General features: G+C 41.3%; 1 protein-coding gene across 1 annotated transcript; it reads left to right on the top strand.

Moving 5' to 3' along the window:
• Positions 1 to 375: 375 nt before the first annotated feature.
• On the top strand, positions 376 to 19,021 carry LOC139639416 (interleukin-20 receptor subunit beta-like). The gene is made up of 7 exons (XM_071513509.1): positions 376 to 866; positions 3,552 to 3,678; positions 10,380 to 10,570; positions 12,120 to 12,244; positions 14,987 to 15,134; positions 16,507 to 16,664; positions 17,828 to 19,021. The coding sequence occupies exons 1-7, from the start codon at positions 803 to 805 to the stop codon at positions 17,960 to 17,962; spliced, it is 948 nt and encodes a 315-aa protein (XP_071369610.1). The 5' UTR covers positions 376 to 802; the 3' UTR covers positions 17,963 to 19,021.
• The last annotated feature ends 890 nt before the right edge of the window (positions 19,022 to 19,911 follow it).

Genomic DNA, 19,911 nt, shown 5'->3' with positions numbered 1-19,911 from the left:
CACTAGTACAACAACTACTACTACTACTGCTACTACAAGCACTTTTTAAGTCAGTTACAAAGTGCTTTACAGAAAATAAAACAATATGAAAGCAACAATAATCAAACTGTCAGACATGAATTACAGACTGGATTAAAAAGGAACAAAACAGGAAAATACAACAGAAAAAAACAGGCTGAAAAGCAGCAACAATAGAAACCATGTCTTATAAGATTTATGTGTTAGATATTGGAGAAGTGATTTAAAGCTGACAGTGAGCCGCAGGCAGAGGCCCACAGGGCTGATAACAAGTTCGACTGGCTCTGCAACCTACAACTCAAGCTCAGCATCTGAACATGCCGGTATTTATTTCTCTCTGCACAGAAACAGAGACAGGACTGCTCAGAATGACACGCATGGGAGAGGACTTCTCTTTTAGTAATCCAAGTGTTTGCATCAACAGTTAAGCAGCCGAACTCAAGTTTTCTAGGATTATTGGACTTTGGACGGCGCACACTCCACTCTATTGATAGACGTTATTTACTGGGATGTTTCTGTGATTTTCAAGATGCATTCAAGGCATATTTTCACGTTTCCATGAGGTGTGAACGCAGCAGAGGAGGACAGAGGAGCTTTACGTGAAAACCAAAGGAGTATCCTCGTTTTCCTCGGAGGAGAAAGAAGACGACTGTTTTCTGGATTATATTAACTAGCAGTTTACATCCAGGTAACGGACGGTAAAGACCAAGGGAGAAGTGGGAATCGCACGCGGTGGAAATGGCTTGACCTGTATTTTGAAGGCAGGAGAGAACACAGAGAGGCTATGGGAGTGAGAGGGAAGGTTTCCCATGGTGCTCTGCTGCTGGTCCTGCTGGACCTCACAAACTGTAAGTACATTTTACATTTTAGGCATTTAGCTGATGCTCTTATACACGGGGAGATGCAGAGAGGGCAGCAGCAGGATCAGCCTCGGTTCCTACTTCACTGCCACCTGGTGAACAATCACTGAAAAGACATTCATCAGCTGAAGAGTTCATTTCCAAAGTCCAATACCAGAGGTGGGAACCCAGTCAGACTCGAGTCATAATTTTAATCGCTTGATGCATGAAGAGAAGACTTGAGACTCGACTTCATCTACATTTCACACTTTAGTCAATCAGTCAACAGTAGAATAACCTTTAATTCTTAGCTCACCAACATTAAAGCAACAGTGAAGAGAAAAGAGTCCAAACCAGCGGAGGAAAAAAGTGATGAAGACTCTTCCAGTGTTTCCTCACCAGGTGGCGATGAAGACTCTTTTTGAAGGACTGGGTGTGATGAGTTTGTCCAGTTTGTACCCATTACATATCCATTTTTTTTTTTGGGGGGGGGGGGGAATCATGTCCTGAAAAAATGGGACTGAACTATAATACTAATCCATACTTTTTCATACTGTTTTGTGCAATTCCCAAACCTTTCCAGACCGGGAAATCTCCAAATTCTGTTTCTCTACATTTCTAGACTTTCCAATCCTGTTGCCATCCATCCATTGAAAAGCTATAGAAGTACCATTATTTGTTTTGATTTGGTGCTAAATTAATTTCTAAGAATAAATTGAACACTTTGAAAATGAGTGAAATCTGAATGTTGTTCTTGATTACTGAATTTTATTACTGTGTATTTTTGTCGCTTCACTTCTGAGTTTTATCCCCGTGCGAACTGAAAACAAAGCAAACTAAACTTAAACTCTAAAACTCTTAAAGTTAGGCTGTTTTGTCTTCATTCATGGGAAGCTGATTTTCTTTCAAGGCGCTGAAGCTTTTCCAAACAGCAGCGATCTGTTGTTTTCTCTGCGGTTTGAATCTAACCGCTGGCAGCCACACATCTCACAACTATTCCTCAATGCAGATGAACTAGTTTGGATTGATGTGTGATGCAGCAAGCTGAACCGGCAGTCCTACATTGTCAAAATTGTCACCATAACCTCTCCTGGGTAGCTGAGTTTAGTATAGTATAGTGCCATTTAATTTACTTTGATATCACTTTAGTTTAAAATAGTATTTTACATCATTTTACAACTAACTGTCTGTTCTGATTCTCTCAGATTCATAATCAGAATCAGATTTATTTTTGCCAGCTACATTTTCACATACAAGGAATTTGATTTGGTGGGGTTGGTGCAGTGCAACATACAGACATTTAGACAGACAAACAAGCAGCAATCAAGCTTTACAAATTTAATTTAAATATCAAATGTCAGAGAAGAAGAAGAAAAGAAAGAAGAGATTCCTAAAAATATCTCTATATATATAGATATATATATAGATATTTTTAGGAATCTCTTCTTTCTTTTCTATATATATATAGATATATACACTCACTGAGCACTTTATTAGGAACACCTGTACACCTGCTTATTCATGCAATTGTCTAATCATGTGGCAGCAGTGCATCGCATAAGATCATGCAGATACAGGTCAGCAGCTTCAGTTCATGTTCACATCAAACATCAGAATGGGGAGAACCTGCTGATCTCCTGGGATTTTCACACACAGCAGTCTCTAGAGTTCACACAGAACGGTGCAAAAAACAAAAAAAACATCCAGTGAGCGGCGGTTCTGCGGACGGAAACGCCTTGTTGATGAGAGAGGTCAGAGGTCAGAGGTCAGAGGAGAACGGCCAGACTGGTTGCAGCTGACAGAAAGGCTTCAGTAACACAGATAACCTCTTTACAACTGTGGAGAGCAGAAAAACATCCCAGAATGCAACACGTCCAACCTGGAGGAGGATGGCACTTTGGTAGCCGGTTGACACTGAGCTGATACCTACCCAGTATTAGTATGGTGTTCCTTATAAAGTGCTGTATATGCAATAAGTGGAGCTTTTTACAGGGGCTCTAACACAACAGTGATCCAACCTATATCCAGTTCATAAATCTTCCCCTCTGTCTGTTCTAAACAGCCGGTGTCTGGTCGCTCTTTCCTGCCGCACAGGAAGTGATGCGTTTCACGTTTCCGGTTTGAGAAACTCAAACTGCATCAACAGAAAACCCAAGCTCCGCCCACACTGTTTTTTGATTGACAGGTGATCTGTTGGGAAGAGCAGTGCAGAAACACCACAGCGGTGTTGCACATTGTTTTGTTGTACAGTGGAAAAACACAGAAACAAAGTGATTAAAGAAAGAAAGAAAGAAAGAAAGAAAGAAAGAAAGAAAGAAAGAAAGAAAGAAAGAAGAGGGGAAAATTATAAAGTTGTGCAGAGATAAAAAAAAAAGCAAGGGACTGATAAAACATGTCACCTCAAAACAAAAATGAAATTAAAAAAATAAAGATGACAAAAACACAACTGAATTGGAGAACAACTAAAGGAAAACTGCAGAATAACAACTAGCCTAAATACATTAATGCAGATGCAGAAAATAGCAAACAACAGTCAAACAACAGAGATGTGTAATCAGTTCTGCTGAAAATGTCGATAAAAATGTCATCACACTGTTTGTCTGTCTGTCATGAATAGAATAGAATAGAATAGAATAGAATAGAATGGAATAGATGTGTAGGATTTTGTGAAAATATCAACACATCTGTCTACAGATGCCTGGTTTCTCCCGTCACCCCACGGAGTTTCCATCAAGTCCATCAACATGAGACACGTTCTGAAGTGGCGCCCCCCGCAGGCCGCCTGCAACGCCACAGTGCTCTACTCTGTTCAGTTCCAGGGGTGAGTGACCCTGATCCCACACACACACACACTCACACACACACACACACACACACACAGCTGAACTACACTTCAACCTGCAATAAGCAGAGGTGGTAGAAGTACACAGATTCCCTACTCAAGTAAAAGTGCAAATACTCATCTAAAAATATACTCTGGAAGTAGAAGTTGAAGTACCGTTTCAAATCCTTTACTCAAGTCAAAGTATAAAAGTACGTGGTCTTAAATTTACTTAAAGTATAAAGTAAAAGTCGTTCTCTAAAAAAGTCATTTCTAATGTTCTAAGCTGGTTTTCTGTTGAGCGTTCCTCTGAATCCCAGATGAGAAAGAGTCTGCAGCTCAGATCAGGAACCTGAACCCTAGCAGCTGAATTCACTAACGTTAATTCTCTCTCTTGTTGCTTCTCTCTTCTTCCTGTTGCTTCTCTCTCTCTCTCCCTTCCCCTACTTTTTGGTGTCGCTTTGCTGAACAAGCAGCCGATCACATCTGGCTCTTGCTCAGCTGCTTCCGGGATGGAAGCCGTCTGATGCTGAAAATATTGGGGTTTTTTTTAGAAAATCAGTTGATGATTTCCCGAGAGTAACGAGTCTGTTTTGAAAATGTAGTGAGTAGAAAGTACAGATTTTTCTTTTGAAATGTAGTGAGTGAAAGTAAAAAGTCTTCAGTGAAAAAAAAACTTGAGTAAAGTACAGATACTTGAAAATCTTACTTAAGTACAGTAATGAAGTATTTTTACTTTGTTACATCCCACCTCTGGCAATAAGCGATATCAGACCTTATAACCAATCCTGAAGCTAATGTGTGCTGTGTGGAGATTTCCTTTAGACATAATGATATAAACTAATATCCACACAGCAGCAGCTGTTTTCTCCTCTTTTCTAAAGCTTGTCGTGGTTCTGCCATGGCCTGCCCTTGTGTTTGTGTATTTTCCTTGTTTCTGTGTTTCCTGTCTGCCCTTGTGTCTCCGCCTCCTGGTCTCTCTCCCTTCACTCCCCCAGTCCTGCCATCCTCCTGCCAGCCTCCAGATGTCCTCGGACTTCCCCTCTTCACCTGTTCCCCCCCCCCCTCCTGCTCCCACACACCTGTATCCCATCAACCATTAGCCCTGTTGCCTCCTTCCCGCTTCTCTTGCCTCAGCCGATCACCTTCCGGACTCTCCCCCTGCTAGCCAGCTGTCCCTCATGTGTAATCAGTCTGTGTGTATATCTTGTCTTTGTTCCTTGTACTCTGTGCCAGTTTGTTGTGTTTTCTGTCATGTGTTCTGTCTGTCGCCTGTTACCTGCCTCGTTCCTTGTTACCCTGTGTTTACCTGTAGTTTTTTTTACCCTGTAGTTTTATTATTAAAGCCTTTTTCGTTACCCCTATTCTGAGCCGGTCTTGCGTTTGGGTCCAGCCCCCCTCCTCACACGTAACATTGTTGTCAGATTTCCTCCTGAACGAAGCTCCTCCCGCTCCATTCAGCAGCTTTTTAATTTTTTTTTTAAAACTATCTTGTCTCCTCCCTCGCTGTTTAGAAGCGGCGCTCTCCTCCTCCCGCTCCTGAAACACTTTCTCATAATGGCAGAATCGATGAAGTGAGCGAGTAAACTTGTTGACCTAGTAAACTAGTTTTAGTAATTACCGGTACGTCACTTTTTTTGAGAGTGCAGCCAGACAGAAGCTTCTCAGCTGCTCCATAGATCACCTCCATCTCCAACATTTATTTCAGTGACATTGGTTTATGTATCTTCTTATTTTTTTTTATTAACATGGTGATAAATGATTGTAATAAACAAAATTTTGGCATTTATACACATTTATATGGCTCAAATATGCAAAAGACCGCTGCTTAGTCTGAGAAAAATAGAAGCCATGCATATCTCCAAAGTTATTATTATTATTATCATTATTATTGTTGTTGTTGTTGGTTTCAGTGGAGAGTTTTAGTGTCCCATGTTGATCTACATATTGTTTCAGAGGATTTTCCACCCTGATGAAGAAAATCCTGGAGGAAAAAAATGAAACCTTGGAATTTGTTTGGCGTGAAAATAAAGATATTGCAGCTTCAGTGCAAACTATATCGATATCGGCCTTCTACAACACCCATCAGTCGAACTCTACTCTCTGCATTTAACTTTAATAATAATCATTTTAATTGGAGTGCCAGATGGGTGGTGGTTGACATATTGGAATGCACAGTGGATGCATGAAAGTTTAAAACAATCACAGGAAAGCATCTGAAAGACAACTGAGACTCCTTTACTGTGATTGACAGGGTCATGTGACGCAGTCTAGAGTTTGACCCCGCCCATGAAGACGGATGTAGTGTGTCGGGCCCGGGGTGTGTGTTGTCGGGGTGTGTGTTGTCAGGGTGTGTGTTGTCAGGGTGTGTGTTGTCAGGGTGTGTGTTGTGCGTCTCCGCTGAAATATGACAGGATTGTAGTCACACCTGCTGGCTTGTTACGTGAGGTGTGACAGGTGTTTATGGGATATTATGTCAGATGAGTTGGTTGCGAATTTATCAGTGAACGCTCTAATTACCAGCTAGAAACACTCGGCTTTTCAAGTTCAATAACTTTATTTGTCCCCGGTGGGGCAACTGGTTATGCAGCAGTGGGACCGCTACATTTAGCACACATAAAATACAAGGCACATAAATACAACACTAGACCAAGAGACATAAATACACTGTAAAAATACTCAATACACAGTCAATTAAAGAGATACAACATATGCAAATAACTACCTTTTCCTCCTAGAGTTTAGGAGGGAGATGGCAGAGGGTATAAAGGAGTGTGTGTAGAATAGAATAGAATAAACTTTATTGTCCAGCTGAGGCAGGAAAATTGTCCTTGGTCTCACGCAGGAAAATATAAACACAAACATGTCCGCAAGTTAGAAAACATCAACAAAACATCACATTAACAGAACAAAGATCTCTCAACTGTACTGCAACAGTGCGTTCATACCCCTGGTGTACAGCCCACACTCCCATATTTAAATTTACTGTAGTTTGTTGACCACATTAATTGCATTTAGGATAAAAGAACCCCTGTAGATCTTTTTCTTTGCCAGAGGTTTTCTATAGCGTCGCCCTGAGGGAGCAGATCAGACTCAGGGTGGAGGGGATGTGTCGTGTCTGTAATAATTGTAGAGAAGGGGTTTCTGGCACAACCTCACCTACTTCCAAGGTGCATGGAGAAGGGAAAAAAGTCTAAAGTGGTCAAAACTCCAGCAACACTTGTAGTATATAGAACAACTTTATTGTTAGACACTTTATTGTTAGTGTCATTAATAACTGACAGGGCTTTCCTGTGTACAGCTGTGCTGTAAAGGTCATCTAATGGCTTTTGTTGGCGGCCTACTATCTTCCCTGCTGTCTTAACAATCCTGTTCAGCTTGTTTCTATTTACTAAAGTCAAGTGCCCATGCCAGACAGAGATATTAAAAACAAGGATGCTCTCTATTAAGCTGACATACACTTTTTCCAAAATGCCAAGACTGACCCCAAACCCCTTCAGTTTCCTCAGTAAAAACAGTCTCTGATTAGCTTTCTTACATATAAAATCAACATTGTCTGTGAAACTCAGTTTGTCATCTATGTGTGTTCCCAGATACTTAAAACAGTTGACAGTTTCCACAGTTTGGTCACACAGTATCAGTGATGAGAGTGGATCTGCTTGCTTTAGAATAAGTTCCTTTGTTTTTCCAACATTAATTAACAGTGAGCTGGACTTACACCACTGTTCAAACTTGGAAACCTGAGCAAAATAATCAGATCTGTTGGTTTTAGCTGGTGGAAGTCTGAGGAGGAACCAGACGGCAGAAACTGAAACTGTTGATGTAAAGGATGGGAACAATCAGACAGGATGGATTCTGCTTTCTTATATAACTGTTTGTTGTAAAGATCCTGCAGAGTTTCCTGTGCAGTGCCAGTTATTTTGCTACAGACATTAACCACCTTATTGAGCACATGTTTGTGTTTTACCTTGAGAGATCGATACCAGCAGATAAAGGACAAAGTGAGCACAGACTCAATAAAAGATCGATAAAACATTGTCATCAGGCTCCTGTCAACCTGGAACTTAGAGTTTCCCGAGACGCTGCTGGCTTTTCTTGTACACCATGTCAGTGTTACTCTCAAATGTCAGTTTATTGTCTAGTTCCCAAATACTTTTAGGACTCCAATATTTCTATATTCTGGCCATCAATCACTGTACTGACAGGAGAGGGGTGAGAACGTCTAAAATCAATACACATATTCTTAGTCTTTGACATATTCAGTACTAAAAATGATTCATGACACCAATTTGAAAAATAGTCAACAACAGGATCATGGGAAATTTTAGACTCTTAACCCCTACTGTATTAACCAGGGCACAATATCTTTTTTGTTTTCTTTCTTTGGTTTATTGAGTAGTATCTAATTAATATAAAAGGAAGTAACAGTTCAATTATTGTGAACATTTAACATAGTTGTGAATTTTCACACAACCTTACTGGACTTTTTGTTTAACTCCCACAAGAGGGAGGATTCTGCTTGTATTGAACCAGGTGATCATCTGATTGGTGATGCTTTGCCTTCTCCAGAGTTCAGCCGGCAGTGCCGACGCCGATGAGTCGTCAGTCTTTAACTAATTGAACAGTGTGATCAGCCGATAACCGATCGATCGCGTTTCATCTGATACGGCACCTCCTCACTGCTACTCAGTGCCTGACAGTTGTTGAGTTTCCCTCCACCAAACAGCGCTCTCTCACCTCGTGTTGAGTGATGCTCGCTCGCCCGGTGTTACGGTGAAGCCACACTTGCAAGTGATGAGTTGGGACGACATCGCTTTAGATTTTATATTTTTTGCATTTTTAACAACTCATCTGTATTGAGTTTTAGCTTCTGCTGACGTCGCCGCTTCAAACAATACAATAAAGCAAACCATCTAAAGAAGTAACCAAACTCTCTCTGTATTATTATGTATTATATGTATGTATATGTATTATAGTATTCTCTGTATGAGCTCTCACTGAGGAAGGATGCCTCTCCATGTGGATGTAAAAGATTCCAGATAAAGTCTCGCTAAGCCAGGTCCACCAGATGAAGGTTCTTACGGGTTAATCTAGACATGTAAATTACATGCCCTTAGCCGTAATAGTATACTTATTGCTTAAACTACTTTCCAGCAACTTTCCACACCAACTGATGCATTAGATGTCGTTAGCCAGAGTGGCTCTTCACAGGTATCAATTCAATTCAATTCAAGGTGCTTTATTGGCATGAAATACAAAAGTACATATTGCCAAGCAAAGTCAACAAATTCAATTAACAGTAATCAAATTAGGTATCAATTAGGTATCCCTAATAGGCCACTAGGGGTGCTTTGGGAGTGGAAGTAGGGTAGACTTTGGGAATGAAGACAGTCAGCTGCTGGACGAATATCTCTCACCCTCAGCCTGTTATCCATTAGAAACCTGTGCTGCAAGAAGATTGTACAGGCTAATATAGGCCACTACAGAGTGAGGGCTGAGCTGGGACCCTGTACTGGGTCTGCCAGGCAACACTCTCTATCTGTTCAGGGTTAGGGTTTTCCATTAGAGCTGCTCTTCTGCCACTGGACCGAATTTTGGAAAAAATTAGCAGGTTGTTTCTGTCTAAACAGGCGATGAGCCTGTTCGGCCGCTTGTGGGCGTTTCCGTGGTGAACTGACCAGCAGCAAACAAGTTAGGCTGTGCTTTGTTCTAATCATCAAGTTTGTTTACATTTATCTCAGCATGAGATTGTTTAAGGAACTGTCAATGTGAAATAACGTTAACGTCATTGGCTCAGTGTGTCACACATTATAATTTTCTCCTCCACCATGGCGTTTTGCTGCCTCTTTCCCCCAGATCTGATTGGTTTGTCGCACTGTGAATGTCTCGCTCATTTGCATTTTATTGACTTGAGCTCAACTTTTTCACCGCCTCGCCAGCCCGGTTGGCATCTCGAGCTTTCTCAACATGCAATGCATAGCGAACAATCCCTTCCTATAGACAATGAGTGGAGGCGAATTGGTCGCTTAGTGCAGTGGTTCTCAAAGTGGGGTCCGGGGACCCCCAGGGGTCCGTGGCACTCTGCCAGGGGGTCCGTGAAAAGTTTTCAGATTCATTCATTTAAATTATCATGATATAAAAATTTTTTGAAATGCACTTCAAATTAGCACTTTTCTCCTGATTTCCCTTAGATATTTTGTTTAAATACAGTGTTACTTGCAGCTAATTGATTCTGTGTTGAGATGATGCAAATATTTTTAATACATATCTAATATCTTTCTAATACATTTCTCTTGTGTTGTTCTTTCACATAACTAAGACTATAGAAGTGTAAAAAATAGGCTACGTCAGATTATTCCAAGGGACATACAAGTCAAGTCAATTTTTATTTATATAGCCCAAAATCACAAATCAGAATGTGGGGGTCCCCGGTTTATTCTCTATCTTGTAAGGGGTCCTTGGCTGAAAAACAATTGAGAACCTCTGGCTTCACCGTTACAGCCTCGCTAATGTGTGTAAGCTGTGCAACTGCAGTGGCTAGGCGTGAATATTTATTTATTTACACACACAAAAAAAACAGTGGTTCTTTGGCTCCACCCACTGAATCTTAACTCAGCCAATCAGATTATTTCTGCCTCTGAGAAATGTTTCTATAACTAAAACTCCAGTCTGCATATGAAGATGTCTGTTTGTCTCTTCAGGGAGTTTGAGCTGAGGATCCTGAATGGAAGATGGGTGGACGCTCCTGACTGTCAGCAGATTCCCCACACTCACTGTGACCTGACCTTTGACCTGGGCTCAGACTCCGACTACAACATCCACGTCAGAGCGCAGTGCGGGTCGCAGGTCTCGCCGTGGGCCAAACTCAGCAGACCCTTCAACAGGAGAAACAGTAAGAGACTGAGAAATAATGTCTGGAGGTCAGCGGTGAACAGTCTGCAGGTTTTCATACCAGACAAACAGTAGAGCAGCTGATTTCTCTGATTAACATGAGAGAGGAGGAACTAACCAGTGAAATGATGACTGCTGAAAAGTTTTACAATTACACAAATAACTAGAGAAATTAAATTAGCCCTGATGCAGTGAGACCCCTGGTGTCATTATGCAACATGATCTAAAAAGTCAAAACTCCAGCAACACTTAGTAGTAGTACTTACTACTGTTAGACCAACGCATTTCGGCTTGTGGCCCTTCGTCATGAAACACATTACAAACAACAGAAAAAAAAATTCAAAAATGTAAAAAAAAATAAAAGACAACCAATCATCTACATCCACACACATATCAGCCAATGGGGTAACTACAAAGATGGTCATGTGGCTTCAGGCCAATCGTAGTCCCAGACTGGCAGAGAGGCAAGGGGAGTGTCCAATAAGGGGCATCATGGGTGACACCATATTGGGTCATAAACTGGAGAAGTGCAACTAAGGGATGGTACTGGAGTTTGCACAGAAGAGGCCTCAACCCAAAATGTGCCTATTTGATGTGGCCTGCTTTAAAAACACTTTCATCTAAAAAACTTTTTCTAAAGTGCTATATATGGAAAGAGTAGGAAGAGAAACAAGGTACATCATAAAAAATACATCGTAAAAGAATAACACAGAAAATAATAATACATAATAAAAATAATACATCATTAAAAAATGCATCATAAAAGAATAACATAGAAAATAATAATACATCATAAAAAATAATACATCATAAAAAAATACATCATAAAAGAATAACATAGAAAATAATAATACATCATAAAAAAATACATCATAAAAAAACACTACAAAACCACATAAATGAGAGATATTTAGAACCACTATAAAAACTCATTAATTGAGAAGTGATGATGTAACATGATCTCATAAAAAGTCGTGAAATGAGCACAAACTCTGAAATGTAGTTTTGATGTGCTGTGGACAGGAATTATTGGACATAAAATGTATTGGACACAGATTGGTTGGCTAATGGCTTTGGTCGGTTAAATAAGAAAAACCTTCGCTAAAAATTACAATTTGACTAAAAGTAGAAATTGCCTTCATACAAGCTGGGAATTGAACTCTGGTCGTCGGTACTGAAGTCAAACTCATCGTCCATTCATTCATTCATTCATTCATTCATTCATTCGTGTCTCCTTCATGGAACCGTTTCCTGCTGGGAAAACAGAATTTTAACACTTTACATGCCACCAACACGTAATTTGGTGTCAACAAGTCATGTTCATTTCATGTATTTGCATGAGATCAGGAGGTTGCAGAGATGTGAGTTGTAATTATTTTCACAATTTGGAGACTCTAAAATGCTCGTAGGTTTCAGACTGTTTATCTATTTGTGTTTGCCCTGTGATGGACTGGAGACTTGTCCAGGTCTAGGATAGCCCCCAGTTCCCCCATGACCCTGAAAAGCAGAAAATGAATGAATGAGTAACCGTGTAAACCGTGTCTGCACAGCGCTCCTGACAGCACCGGAGATGACGGTGACAGCGGAGGGCGACGCTCTTCAGGTGTCGTTCAGCAACCTTCCCCTCACCGCCGGAGTCAGCCTGACCGTCTGGAAGAGAGGGGAGGAGCTACAGGTGAGGTTTCACATTTCAGCGCAGTGTGTCGCCCCGCTCACCCGGCTGGGGCTTTTGTTTTTGCCCCATTCCGTCTGTCTGTCTGTTAGCAGGATTTTTCAAAAAGTTATCATGGATTTGCACGGAACCTTGTGGAAAGACTGGTCATGGGGCAAAGAAAAACTGATTCATTTTTTACACCAATTGTCCAAAAGGGGGCGTGGCTTCTATATAAAGTTTATACCATAGTCTGGGTGAATACTCGATTCTGATTGGCTGCAGGGTGTCCATTAATTCCTGATAATGGACACCTACTAAGTAGTTCCAGTGAAACTGTCTGTTCACCGTTCTAAATTAATGCGCTGGCTACGTAGCATCAGCCTGTATCTAAAATGAGTAACCATAGCAACAGGGACGCAGTCAAAGCCTCCGTTTACAATTTGTATGTTTGTGAAAATCTTGATATTGATTTGGGGACAATGACATGGCTGATAGCTAGCTAGTCTTGTTGTTAAACATACTGTCAAATTATATTTTGTGTTTGTTATTGACTTTGAATGTTGCTAGCATAACGTTAGCTTTCTGGCTCCTAGCTGAGCCAAAGGGTTCTATGAGCTGAGCGGACTAGAAATATCTCCTGCTGCCAAGTCCTATCTAAGGTTCGTCCTATTTACTGGAGCAGTGAACAACGTTTCCATTGCATAAGAACCTTATGGGACGGTAATGATTGTTCCAGGTATTAGTCAAACCCTCAGGTGTTACCAGGGAAACTGAGTTATGGCTTGTGGAAAAACTTTAGATTTTGATTACAAAACACATGAAAATATAAATTAATGGTCTTAATTTTTTTTTCTTTGGCAAGTGACCATGGTATAAGCGGGATAATGCCCTTCGAGGTGTCCATTATCAGGAATCCCCGTTGTCCATTAATTCCTGATAATGGACACCTCATCGGGCATTATCCCTTACATAACGTACAAACTAATTCACGTAACACCATCAAACTTTGCGGCCAATCGGCAGACAGAAGAAGAGGCAAACCCTCCATTATTGGACTAATCAAATAACTTGGACGTTCTGGAGAGCTCAATGCCTGTTTAGACAGAAACAACCTGCTAATTTTTCCAGACCTTGGTCCAGTGTTAGAAGAGCAGCTCTAATGGAAACTGAACAGATACAGAGCTTATTGGTCATGTGGTGTTGAGTTAATCAGATAAAATGATTAGTGCAGAATGTGAACAGGCAGATCTCATGTCACATTCAGGTCCAGTCAGGAAAATGTGAGACAAGTTGATGATGTGGCATGGAAGAGATTATTAACTTTTGGTGAAAATCTGACATGTGGAACTGGAATATGAAGATAGTTCTCTTGGAATGCTTTTCAGACTGACTTAAAATCGTCTAAGTTGATTTCTTTGGGTGAATTCAAATTGATTTTAAAAGACCTGGAGCATCGCTTCCTCCTTTCAAACACAAATGAGAAGTTAAGACAAAGCATTCGGATCCTGCAAAAAATTGGAATTGAGCATTAAGGCCTGTAATGTGAACGCAGCCCATGTGCTCCAGATTGGAATTAAAGAAACAGAAAAAAACCTGCATACCGTATCTTGCTTGTAGCACTACAGCGATTTATTATGCTTTGGGGAATGGGGACATCGACCTATACAACAGATACTCATAAATCATTGCACAGTCAGCTATAGAGGACGTCCAGGATAGACAACCACACTTAAGGCATGACATGCAGAGGCATTTCATCATTCAGGTCCTTCGGGGAGAGAGTCTGCAGAGTGAAAATCCAAAAGCATTCTCTTCTGCTTTACTTAACTTTAAATTTTTTGGAGCCAGAGCAGTCAAAGAGAGGCGGAGCCCAGGTGGAGGGGGCGGAGTCTGGGTCGTCGCAGAGCCACAGCGCCACCTATTGGCCCGTAATTAGTGACCTGTTGATCACTGGACAGGCAAGCTGTCATTCACTAGGAAAACAACCCTGTGTTTTATCTGTTATATCTGCGTTAATGACGCAGTTATTTTGAACACCGCCATAAGGACTTTTTCTACTGAGACTGAGGTTACTGAGACCATAAAAATATATTAACTTTATATTTTTATCATAAGTTGGGTTGTGGTCCATTGACTTCATGGAGTTGGGCGGTTTGGAGTCTTTTCGGACGTTAGAGGAACGGCCGTGCTTACAATTATTTTTTTAATGCCGTTATCTCGAGATCATGAGTTAATTATCTTGTTATCTCGAGAAAACGAGATAATCAACCCGTTATCACGAGAAAACAAAATGTTGTTTCCTCCTATTACTTATAATGTTTATCAGAGATCAGGAGCCATGCCAGCATGCACAGGGCGTCTTGACAACTGTAGCAACTGATTTTTATGCTGGAAATGTAACTGCAGCAAACAAAACTACACATTTATGCTTCCTGTTTAGTTATGAATCCTCCTGACAGTCATGACAGTGATCTTGAAGGCTGAAATCAGGTGTGATCAAATGAACCAGACACTCTTTCGAGTTCTCCATATTATCCCGTGATCTCGAGAAAACAAAAGTCGTTTTCTCATGATAAATTATCTCATTATCTCGAGATAACGAGATAATTAACTTGTGATCTCGACATAACGGCATTAAAAAAAATAATTGCAAGCACGGCCGTTCTCGGCTTCAGGATCGGCTTCAAAATTCACCTGAGGTTTTGGCCGCTTGGTGTGAGCAGCAGCCTGTGTGACTCCTCCTCCTCCTCCTCTCTCTGGCAGGCTGCCTCCTATGTGCTGCCAGCACAGCAGAGCGTGCTGCAGGTCGCCGCCCTGCAGGAGGGAGCGCAGTACTGCGTCAGAGCTCACACCCAGATGGACACACAGCTGAGGAGCAGCAGCACCGACACACACTGCGTCACTATCACAGGTAGGTGTGTGTAGGTGGACACACGCACGCACACACACACACACACACACACACACACGCACACACACACACACACACACACACACACACACACACACACACGCACAATGACATTATTTTAGCTACAAAAGAAGTTTGTTTCCAAAATGTGTGTCCATACTGTAAAAAATCATTACCTGACAGTCCATCTCTAGAGTATAGATGATCCAGTTTGTAAAAGTGTTGTAATTTATTCAACTAAGGACTTAAGCTACCTTCTATCCTTTGAAAAGGAGCATAAGAGCAGGTGTCACTTTTTTCAAATGTTGGATTTCTCACTTTGGAACGAAACTCTTCAAATATACTTAGCAAGCATTTGACAAATGGTGGCATGCAGGAGGAAGCCAGGAGGAAGTTCAACATCAACCCAAACAAGCACAATATTTTCACAATCTGATATTAGCTCCTGGTAAAAAATCATATGAAACACCCTTGCCAACTGATATCAGAAAGATATTTATTTAGCCTTTATTATGATTTACAGTAGAGATAGACAGGAAAGACTAGGAGAGAGACAGGATGACAACAAAGGTCCCGGGCCGGACTCAAACCCAGGACACCGCAGCCACACGGCACGCGCCCCAGACTAGGGCTGCAACTAACGATTATTTTCATTGTCGATTAATCTGTCGATTATTTTCTTGATTAATCGATTAGTTGTTTGGTCTATAAAATGTCAGAAAATGGTGAAAAATGTGGATCAGTGTTTCCCAAAGCCCAAGATGACGTCCTCAAATGTCTTGTTTTGTCCACAACCCAAAGATATTCAGTTTACTGTCATAGAGGAGGAAAGAAACCAGAAAATATTCACATTTAAGAAGCTGGAATCAGAGAATTTTGACTTATTTTTCTTAAAAAATTACTCAAACCGATTAAACGATTATCAAAATAGTTGGCGATTAATTTAATAGTTGACAACTAAGCGATTAATCGATTAATCGTTGCAGCTCTACCCCAGACCACCGAGCCACCAGGACACCCCAAGGCGACATGTTTCTGAGGGTTATTTCTTGGAGGAGACTTCTTCTTCTGTTCTTCCTGTGGTGTCAGCTGACTGACAGGCAGCAGAGCAGAACGTAACGCAGCGCTGAGATGAAAACACTCAGCTCAATGAAATGAGAGAAAACAGAAAGTTTGGCTTCATGTTTCCTGTGATGGATTCTCTCATACCAGACAAGAATGAATGAAGGAGGAAAACGAGCGCTGATATCTGCAACTATGCTGACTGTGTGCAGAAACAGAGAGGAAACTGGACCGCTAGTGCTGACTTAAAAAAAAAACTGCGGTATTATCGGTTAAACTTGAACTTGAAGTTAAACTTGTGCTTTTCCAGGTCCAGATCCTGACCCCGTGTGGAACTGGCCCATCACTGTGACGGTCACTGTGTGTGCCATGGCCGGTTTCCTGTTCGTTGTGTTTTGGTCCGTCGCTCACTGCAACCCAGAGGCCTGCCAAGCATATTTCCGTAAAGACCCGCTGCCCCGGTCGCTGGTGAGTTACCAGAGGTGGACAGAGCTCCACATACCCTACTGGAGCAGCAGTACAGTTACATGGCTGAAATTATACTTAAAGGCGTACTGAGCAGGATTTTCCCCCTTGAAATAGCATGAATTACATCCAAAAATGATCCTACTCAATCATTACTTATAGCCCATTGGTAGTGTGTGACAGTGTGTGTGTGTGTGTGTGTATGTGTGTGTGTGTGTGCAGAGAGCCTGCTGCCTTCTGCCTGGATTTTCTGATTTCGAGACGTTTCAGGGTGTCGACCTTTTGGCAGCAGGTGAATCCTGCAACCAAAACCACTGCGTAGTCCTTTTATATCTAAAAGCCTCGCTGGCTGTGGTAGCGGTCCCGAACTCAAATACAGAGTAACTGTAGTTCTGGTCAGAGTGAGTGTGTGTGTGAGCTGGCAGCTAGCTACTTGTTAGCGTAGCTAATTTGCAATAGAAAAGCTGATAGCTTAGCTAACTGGCAGCTACCTGTCCAACAGAAAACAGGCCAACTCTGCATCGCTCTTCATCCTCATCCTCTCCTTTAATACTCGCCAAAGGTTGAAAGCCAGTAGATTCACTCTCACCTTGTCTGCTTGGCGTTTCGCCTCGCTGTACTTTTTTACTGTTTTATACCGTTCTGGCAACCGCAGGGAGGAGTGGTCAACTTTGAAAGTTCAAAGGCAAAATCCTACTCAGTATGCCTTTAAGGAGCAACTAAACCCCAAACCCTAACCTGTGGTGAAGCCTGACATCTACTGGTGAAAAGCAGGGTACTGCATTGGCAATCTGCTATTGGCTGGTGTTTGGTGCCAGGTGATGTCACCTTCTATAGAGTACAACAGGTGGTGACATCACCAACTCTTGTAAGATAACGAGATACTTTGACCAACAGTTTAGGCTAATTGTTAACAGCAGGAGGCAACGGAGCTCACTGTTTCAACTGACAGCTGACTCTGGAGCCAATATTGTCTGTGGGTCCAAGTACTACAGGGATGGAAGAGACAAATTATATATCGGTCCCAAATTATTCTTTAAAGTGGCTGTTTACAAGGTTCAGAGATTCATTGCAATGACCGCTTCAGTTTACATTTGACTGAAGAAAGCCTTCTACTGTTTAATCAGATCTGGTATCCCTGATGTCTCCTTATCTGTTCTCTGCAGCAACCTGACTTGCAGATTCAAATATTGAAGTTCCCTGAGGAGGCGGAGCTATGTGAGCCAATCCACGCTGTCGAGCCGAGCGACCGCCAACCAGCGGCTGACCAGCAGAGAAAACAACTGACAAGTCATCTGTGACACATGGTAGAATCAAGCGTCCGCTCACCTCAGATTTTACAGAGTAAATACTACTAGAAAATACTGTTCACCTGAGGTTTCAGATGGTAAATACTTTGGAGCTTCGGGATTGTGTTCCATTCACATCATTTTTGGAATTTTTGCTTTTGTACTTTTTGTTTTTATTTTTGTACTTGTGTTGTTTTTTATCTTGTGCCCCTGACTGCAAGTCAAGTTTCTCATCTGGGATAATAAAGTGACTGAACTGAACATCCAATGGGAATAACAGTTAGAATGACTTAGTGGGTAAAAGCAACTATGCTTACAATTACGGCGTCCTGACAGCTTCAGACGAGTTTGAACGTGAACATTTCCACGTTGCTGTGTTTAACCATCGTGTCTTTGCAACCTGAACGCAGCAAAAGACCCCTCAAAAGGAAATGGCATGAAGTGACAGAGACAGATCTACTGCGGTTCAGCTCAGGCAAAAACGCAAAGTTGAAATGAATGTGAGAACCTGTCCTCTGGGAGGCGCTATCGAGTGCCCAGGATTACAAAGAACTGCATATATTCAAGAGGTCTTTTAATCCATGTGCCATCACCTTACTGCATCCTCAACCTGAGTCTCTCTTACTTCTCCACCAGCAGTTTTTATAAAAATGAAAACTGAACTGGAAGCTCAGTTCTGTCGTCTCCTGTCTTGTGCTGTTTGATCATTTATTTATTTGATCCTGTTTGTTTCTAACTCAGCCCCAGTGAAGCTAAAGACATGTGCAGGTGTAGACAAAGAAGTTTCTATTCTATTTTATTCTATTCTAACTTTGTACGTGTATTTCTGTACGTTAGAGTATTTATTTGACTCTCGACCCTCTGTTCAATGATCATATTGACACTGTGTGACCTTTGACCTGGTGAGTATATATATTTTGATGGACACTGAATGCTGCTGTTGATTATGTGAAAAGTGATATTTGGCCGTATGCCATATGTTGCAGTGATGTTGTAGTGTTACGTGTTTTTATTGTGTTTATGTTGTTTAATTGTTTTTTTTTATTGTGTTTATTTGTTTTTTTTTACATAAACCCTGTCTCAAATTGAATATAATTTATTTGAATTGAACTGAATTGAATTGAATGGGGGTGATGGGCTGTGTATATGTGTTTGTGTGTGTGTGGGGTTGGGTGGAAGTGTGTACGTGTGTGTAGGAGGGTGTGTAAGTGAGTATGTATGTGTGTGTGCATGTGTGTGTATTTGTGTGTGTTCAACAATGGGTTTTTGAAGGCCGATACCTAAACTTTTCATTTGAAGTTGCCAATAGCTGATATTTTGATTCAGATCTCCTGTGTCTGTTTATGTACTGTCAGTTTTGTGTGTGTGTGTGTGTGTGTGTGTGTATGTGTGTGTGTGTGTGTGTGTGTGTGCATGACAGGTTGTGTAGAACTCAGTTCAGACATAACTGAAACTGGTGTGTTTAATGTGTGTATGTGTGCACGGTTTCACCAGGGGGCAGTACACACACAGTATAAATTAAAGGCATAGGTTTGAACTTTACTGTAGGATAAACCCCTTGAGATAAATCATCTCGTTTTCAAGGGGGTCCTTGAAACACAAATACATCTACAATACAACAAACCAAAAGAAAATTACAGGTACACATAGACACGTACAGATACATATAGAAAGTAGAAGATGACTCCGCTCCATTCGGTCATGTTGACGACTTCACTGCAGGATTCACTGCAGCAGGAGAAAACCAAGAACTTTTCCTCAGATAACTTCAGTTTGATTCTACTTACTGTGATGAATTACTGTGAATTTATCAAAGATTTTTGTCTGAAAACGTTATAAACTCTGTTCCACAAATAAAAAGATAGGTAAACTGAGTTCAGGGGGGTCGACACTCCACTACATCTCTGCATACAGGTAGGGGAGGACGGGGTAAAATTACATATTGTGCCACTGCAGCAAAA

Source organism: Centroberyx affinis, unplaced genomic scaffold (genome assembly GCF_046629955.1).
Source record: "Centroberyx affinis isolate AG114_WGS23_722 - 3 ecotype Tasmania unplaced genomic scaffold, CSIRO-AGI_Caff_v1 ptg007243l_1, whole genome shotgun sequence".
In the NCBI taxonomy this organism is placed as follows: domain Eukaryota; kingdom Metazoa; phylum Chordata; class Actinopteri; order Beryciformes; family Berycidae; genus Centroberyx; species Centroberyx affinis.
Note: the sequence above shows the minus strand (reverse complement) of the source record. Positions and strands in the feature narration are given on the sequence as shown.